Raw genomic sequence first — 7500 nt, forward strand, 5'->3', positions numbered from 1 at the left:
TGTGTTGGCCCTCTGTCTCTCTCACAGACACACACATGAGAGTTACTGGCTTCAGGAATGTAGGCAGTGGAAGGAGCAAGCTACAGTATACATGAGCAGCTGGTGCAAACATACACTGTCTTTGTACAGTCAGGCCGCAGAGAATGTTTGCCTGTGTAAACACCTACAATAGCCCAATTGGTGCAGAATGTGTGCAATTCCACTTAGCAGCTAGAGTACCCATAGCGATGATGTCATGGTAATGTTGCTCAAAATACAAACGGTTGTTGTTTTTTTTGTCTTTTTCAGTCTTTCTAGGTCTAGGACAAGGAAGGAATAACTGATTCATAGTCAAATCTCCTGTGCTGTTTGTGAGCTTAGAATGATAAGGTTCTATCTCCGTTTAGGGTAGTTCAGAGATATTGAGCGTCAAAGTTTTTACATTCCATTATGTTTTGTGAGATGGAACCTTTGTATTTTATGAATTACTAACTGAAAAATGTCAACATTTTAAAAATAACACCACACAGGCATTAATAAACACCTAATGGATCAGATTATGTAAAAAAACTCAATTTTGACAAAAATGGAGATAGAACCTTATAATTCTAACGTCACGTGTTGTTGCCGATCCTTATTCAATGGGTTATGGTTATTATGTTGAGGTTCATGAAGAGTTTGGGTCATGGTTGGTGTTGTCTGGGAGCATAGAATTTGTAGTTCAGGTCATGGTTTCGGTCTTGGGATCAGGTGATCAGTGAAGTACAGCAGGGAATGTCAAGTATGGCTGTTATTACAGGTTTTATGTACACTATTGTAGGTTTCTGACAGCTGTATCCCCTTAGGGTGTAGGTGGGAGGTCTTTGGGGAGAGGGGGAGCAGGAGATATTTCTGTCGATCAGGGGAGGCTGGTGGAAATCAGTGGTTGGAGGCTGGCTGGTCGGAGGCTGGTGGAAAGGTAGAAATCAGAGGACAGCCTCTTTGTAATGCATGGAATGGAATGAGGAATGGTATCAAAAACATTCTTCATTCTGTCCCATGCATAATAATGAGACCGTCCTCTGATTTCTACCTCCACCAGCCTCCTCCGTTGTAGAGCTCAGCATAGTTGCTCAAGTGGAAAACCCAGTTTAACTGACATGACGTCATCAACTGTTAGTTTATCTGACAGAGGGGTCTGACAGGTTTTTGAACATACACACACACACACACACACGCACACACATGCACACGCATACATTCAGATGGTGATTCATATGGTGATAATTACAGCGAGATGTTTTCAAAGCTTTGTCAGGTATGCGTCTGTTTGTTCTGAGTGTGTGTTTTCTTCCCCTGTGGTGAAATGCAGCGTGTTTATTGAGAGAGTGTCACGGTGCAATAGTCACATGACACCTGTCCTGTGGTTTGAAAAAGGATGCGTTTAGGCTTGGAGGGAGTGGCGTAGTACAATACTACTGGTGACTCAAGATAATATGTTACCAGTATATCAGTTCATTTTCATTTTCAGTGTCCCTATCCCTCTCTCTCTCTCTCTCCCCCTCTCCTCCAGTCCCTATCCCTCTCTCTCTCTCTCTCTCCCCCTCTCCTCCAGTCCCTATCCCTCTCTCTCTCTCTCTCTCCCCCTCTCCTCCAGTCCCTATCCCTCTCTCTCTCTCTCTCCCCCTCTCCTCCAGTCCCTATCCCTCTCTCTCTCGCTCTCTCTCTCTCTCTCCCTCTCCTCCAGTCCCTACCCAGTCTCTCCTCTCCCTACAGTAGCTCAGAGCTGTGGGAGCAGACAGAGGGACTCTGGATTAAAAGCATGTCAGCATTTGTAACCTCTCTCTAAAGCTCCACTTTTCAAACGGGGTTGCAGCTCTCAGCTGTTTGAAAGAGCATTGTTCCCCCCCCCTGGGGTGGCGTTAGTTTCCGACCACTCGTCCCGGCGGGCATTCCATTCCTTCACCCTCAGTTTCACCCTCTCTCTTGTCTGTCTCTGATAGGATGGAGGTAAATAGCGTTGTTGTCACTTTCATATCACTGGAAAACACCTAGGTGACGATGATAGAAGTATGAAATGAAGTGAAATGATTTAATAAACAGCCGTGCAGATGGCCTAAAGGGAAGTGTCATTCTTATGTTCAGAGGCGTTATTAGCGAGGCGGTAATAGTGAGGACGATAAGCAGAGGAGGATGGTGGAGGTGGCAATCGGAGGATGGGGCTGATGGTATTGCACGGAATGAAATGAGGAATGGTAACAAACGTCGTAATGCATTGAATCGAACTCCATGCTTGCATACAATGAGCCTGTCCTCCGATTTCTACCTCCTCTTAGCCTCCCCTGATTTTGAGGTGACGTTGGGGCCTTTGTTTTTAGTTTCTTCTCTATTTCCAAATGATTGGCTGGCCCTCTCTGTCATATTCCTTTAGTTTAACCTCTAACATCTACAAAATCTAAAGGATCTACTGATTCTTGCTGTGGTGTCTCTGGACCTGCCAGCACACAGGGACATCTCTGTCTGTTGCTGCCTCACCCATCATCATAAACACTCTCAGAGCTGGAAGCAGATCGACAGTACACTTCAACATGGAGGCTACGAAGTGTGTGTGTGTGTGTGTGTGTGTGTGTGTGTGTGTCATGTTCAAAGGGTAGTGTGCGTCCCACATGGCCTTTTTAATGTGCTTTGTCATAAAAGGGCCTGTGGATGCGTTCATCAATGAAATGAGTTAGGGCTCCCTGTTGTCAGATTCATAATCACGTGAGTCATGATTCTGTTCGGCGTCGAGCGTGTTCCCAGTCAGATCCAGGCAGATTGTCGGAGGAACTGAGGAAAGACAGGATAGTCAGAAATGCCAAATGTCTCCCTCTGGGATTAGCCAGAAGAGAGAGAAGAGAAGGCAAGTTTCCTCAAATGAAAGAGTGGGCGAGTGCCCATGGAAAGTTGAGCTGAGACTCTACGGTAAACCACAGTGGAGTTTTTGCGAGAGCTTTTGCTGGTCAAACTAAACATTTTCCCAGTATGTTTCCCAGTATATGAGAGCTTGGCTGGAGAGGGCATTGACATTGTCAGCATTTTGTTGTAACCGTTGATTTTGGTGTAGATGGTAGAGTGACACAAACAGGGACGTTACTGGGAGGATGGGGTCAGAGACAGTGTCTCTGTGTGTGTGTGTGTGTGTGTGTGTGTGCCTGTGCCTGTGCCTGTGCCTGTGCCTGTTTCTGTGCCTGTGTGTATGTATGTGTGTGTGTGTGTGTGTGTGTGTGTGTGTGTGTGTGTGTGTGTGTGTCTGTGTGTGTCTGTGTGTGTCTGTGTCTGTGTGTGTGTGTGTCTGTGTGTCTGTGTGTGTGTGTGTGAGTGTGTGTGTATACGACGGGGGGGGGATCGTAGAGAATAGGCAGGCGGTCACACACATCCCACACACTCCGGGACAGGCGGGTGGGAAACAGTGCTGGCTCAGAAACCCAGTCTCTGTGTGTTTGGGGTAATCACAGGGTTCGGTATTCCCAGTGCCGGGAGGGGCCGTGCGGTCGAAACCGGCGTGCTGGAGCCTGTCTCTCACTGGGCCCTACACCCCTCCCTCCTCCTCTCACTCATTCCCTCTCCCTATCGCTCTCTTCTCCCTCGCTTTCCTCACCCCCCTCTTTGCCAGTCCTTCTGAGTGTGTGTTTCAACATGCCTGGGCGCCTAACCGCTCCCTCTGAGGAATTCAACTCAGTCGCCTCTCTTTCTTTTCATTCTGTTTTACTCTTTCATTTACTGCTTCTTTCTTTCTTTCTTTCTTTCTTTCTTTCTTTCTTTCTTTCTCCCATGCCTTGTTGTCCATGCCTCTCCTCTTTCGGGGGACTTGTGAAGGGGTTGTCGGCCGGGGCATTGTAAAAGGTTGCATCTCCTCCACGCTCTGAGCTAGAAGGAGTGATGAATGAGAGGAGGAAGGATGGAGGGAGAGCAGATGTGTGGTAAAAGTCAGTGCAGTGGATCACTGAGCAAGAATGCATGTGGTGATGGAGGAAGGAGAGGTGGAAGGGAGGAGGAGGAGGTGAGGGAAGGAGAATGGAAGGAAAGAGAAGAGGAGGAGAGTTGTATTGTGGAAGCGAGGGAGAAGGACACCACGCCGGAGAGCGAGAGAGCTTACCCTCAGTTATTTATTTATAGGTGCTCTGAGCGGCTGGTTATCCCTCCCCTTACGCTACCACACTTCCTGCCTCCAGCCTGCCACTTCCTGTTGTTGTGAGGGCGTACAGGCCTGCGAGGTCAGTGTGAGGGGGGGACCGGGGGAAGGGGGACAGGAAGTGAAATATAGGGTGTGTGTGGGGGTTACTGCCAGCTGTGAGCCAGCCATGTTCACACACACACACAGACGCACACACTCACACACTCACTCACACACACACACACACACACACACACACACACACACACACACACTCATACACACACACTCATCCTGGTGTCCCTCCCAGCCCTATTTGGTCAGGTGGTTGTGTTTGAGTGACAGATGTGGGTCGTTAGGGTAGCACCAGGGTGATAGTCTTCACGTGTGTCTGTCAGGTGGGGTATTTGCTCAGGTCAGAAAGTGAATGGAAATCTACTCTCCCTCAGAATTACCCCGAGCCCTTTCACTCTGGTCCACTGTGACCTGACCAAGGTCAAATTGTGATTGGTTGCATGTGAGCCATAATTGGCTTGATTTCCGTCTTCCACATTCCTCCGCGTTTCTCCCAGGTTTCTCCTCACCCCTCCTGCTGCCCTCTGCTCCGTCTAGACGCGAGGCCTTCCTGACACCGGACCCCCCAGCGGTTTTATGGGCCATTGTTACGGTGGTGGTGGTGGTGGGTGCCATGTGGGGGCTGCTTGGCGGTCCTCATTGTTTGAGAGTCTCTCCCTCCAGGACAGAAATGGGACATTCCTGGGGAGGTTGCTAATGAAATACCCAGCAGCCCCAGGGGCTGATGTCACTGGTAGCCTGTAGGGTCTCTCTCGTTACGGGTCCAAGTATAGAACGGTTATACTTGGCCTTTGTTCTAGAAAAAAACGTTATGCAACTAGAATATCCTGGGAATCGACTCTCGCACACTCGGAAGGTAGAGGAACTGGTCTAGGATGGTCGGTGTGGACCACCATGTATTTTTCGGTACAGATAGTCCCAGGGGGAATCGAACCCACAACCTTAGCGATGTGTTATTGATATGATCCTCATGAAGATCCTGATATACGATGACCTGTGTCTCATGGCGTCTCTGCTTCTCTCTCTCTCTGTCCACAGGCGAAGGGGCGAAGAGATGGCCTCTCCTCCACCAGTGAGAACCCTCGGCCGGCGGGGGCGGGAGGGGACGGGGTCGGCGTGGGCTGGCACGGCCCCCGTACGCTGCTCCTCCACAAGAACTCCCAGGGCTTCGGCTTCACGCTGCGTCACTTTATCGTCTACCCCCCGGAGTCCGCCCTGCACACCAGCCTCAAGGTGAGACCGCCACCCAGCCTCCACCGCCACAGCACCAGCGACCAGCAGGATTGGAAAGTCGAAACTAATCAGAGCACAGTGGCAGGAAAGGTCTAGTCTAGCCCAATCAGAACTCAGAGACTGTAAGTGTTAGTCTATTAAAGAGCAGGGACTGATCATGCCTTGCCAGTTATAGATATAATGGGATTAGGAGTGTAAACAGAAGAGCACTCTTCATTATGAAAGGGTTAAGGGTGAAAGGGTGTGAAAGATGAAATGGAGGGAAGTAAAGCCCTGAATGACAGACTGAGGTGAAAGAGAGGGAGAAGTAGAGAGGGTCCGGCTACTATCAGTCCCAGTAAGTTATCTGTCTGCATTGCTGTCTATGGACAGATCATGTTGCAAATGGCCTTTTTGGCTGACTTACTCTGCTTTCCAAAGGGTGCTGTAACACTCGCTTGTAGCCGACAACAAGTGTCTTTCACAAGGAGGCCTGTTCTTAAAGCCATTCAGCCATCGTCGATATCTCTCAATCATCTCTTAATTTCATGTCTGTTTGAGTTGTAGTAGTTCTGGAATAAGCACCATTGTATTGGTTCTCTGAGGTGTGGGGGCAGACAGCTACAGCTACAGATGTGAAATAGAGGGTTGGGGGGAGTTTTTCTCACCCATCAGAAACAAGGCCCCTATTATCAACCCAACCCCTGCCCCCCCCCCCCCCCCCTCCCTCCCCTCACCCCAGCAGCTGCAGCAAGGACACAGACTCAATGGGCTCTGTTGTCCTAGCCTGGTACCACTCACTCCCAGCCTGGCTGTACCAGGACAATCCCAGGACAATGGGTCCACTGCTGTCCTGGTCCGTACCGCCTGGCTTGGCCTGGCCTAGGGGGGTCACATGCTTTGAGGAGGGGCAGGGTAGGGCAGCTTGTGTCACAGAGACACCCTCCCCAATCTATTGAGGCTTCATTGGGTTCATGTACTCTGGTTTCGATTTGTTTCATGGGTGACTCACAATCATCATGGACATACACACGTCTGATGATCTTCTTATGAACGCTTTACTGCTCCTATATGTGACAGGGTCTGGTGAAAACGTTTTTTTTTTTTTTTTTTTTACAGATTATGAAAGTGCAGATTGTACATTTCCAAATGATGTGTCATACATTGAAATCAGTTGAAGAAGATATGCTTATTTGAATGTTAGTACACCTAAAACCAAATACCGTCGAAAATGGCTCTGAACGTGTTTGCTAAACATCGCGTTGGTAGCTAGGTAGCAGCTAAGGAAGAACATCGCTATGAACATCTAACATCACAACATGCTCACAGAACATCAACATGCTAAAAACACATAACTACACATTATTAGATGATCACACAGTCCTTGCTTTTGAACACGTCCTAAAATGTATCACTAATCCAGTAACCGACAGCAGACTGAAACTGTTAAAACTGTTCTTTTTCTTTTTAAAGAAGCTTTTTGGTCATTTGCCCGACTCGAGAATTACCGGTATGTGGACCGTTTCACCAGACCGTGTCACATACAGCAAAAGTGTACTGAGATTCACCACTGATTTGAAGATGTCACATCTCCTGAAATCAAGCCCTGCAACTCTCTAACGAGATCGGTTCATCAGTTATCATGTATGCCACCTCTCCCTAAACCCTAACCTTGTGTTATCCAGGGTAAGATTGTATGATGATGAGTCCCATCTCCCCACCTCTCACTACTCCACCACTTCCCCCCAACCCCAGGCCCGGATGTGCCCAGACAGGGGTGCTCAGCTCGGGGAGCGTCCCTGGCTCCTGGCTCTATTCTGGGGCAGCAGCCCTCCTTTCTCTGGCCTTAAACCCCCACCATTGTCTTTGGAGTCAGGAATGAGCCCACTCAGCGCAGCCTAAAGCCAGGCAGCAGCCAGCCTACCCTGCCCCTCACCCCAAACTGTCCACTCAGCTGAGTGTGTGTGTGTGTGTGTGTGTGTGTGTGTGTGTGTGTGTGTGTGTGTGTGTGCGAGTGCGAGAGTGTGTGCGTGTGTGCGTGTGCGTGTGTGTGTGCGCGTGCACGTGCGTGTATGTGTTTGTATCAGTAACCTAACCCTATC

The 7500-nt window shown here is 49.1% G+C and overlaps 1 protein-coding gene across 1 annotated transcript in view; it reads left to right on the forward strand.

Moving 5' to 3' along the window:
- arhgap23a (Rho GTPase activating protein 23a) overlaps positions 1–7500 on the forward strand; it is a gene marked incomplete at both ends in the record, with an annotated part of 33139 nt that overhangs the window by 876 nt on the left and 24763 nt on the right. Inside the window, one exon of the mRNA XM_080524353.1 lies at positions 5225–5419. Within this exon, the coding sequence (XP_080380479.1) occupies positions 5225–5419 (195 nt within the window). The remainder of the gene's footprint in view (positions 1–5224; positions 5420–7500) is intronic.

This window comes from Nansenia antarctica, assembly GCF_963989245.1.
Source record: "Nansenia antarctica genome assembly, chromosome: 2".
Lineage (NCBI taxonomy): Eukaryota > Metazoa > Chordata > Actinopteri > Argentiniformes > Microstomatidae > Nansenia > Nansenia antarctica.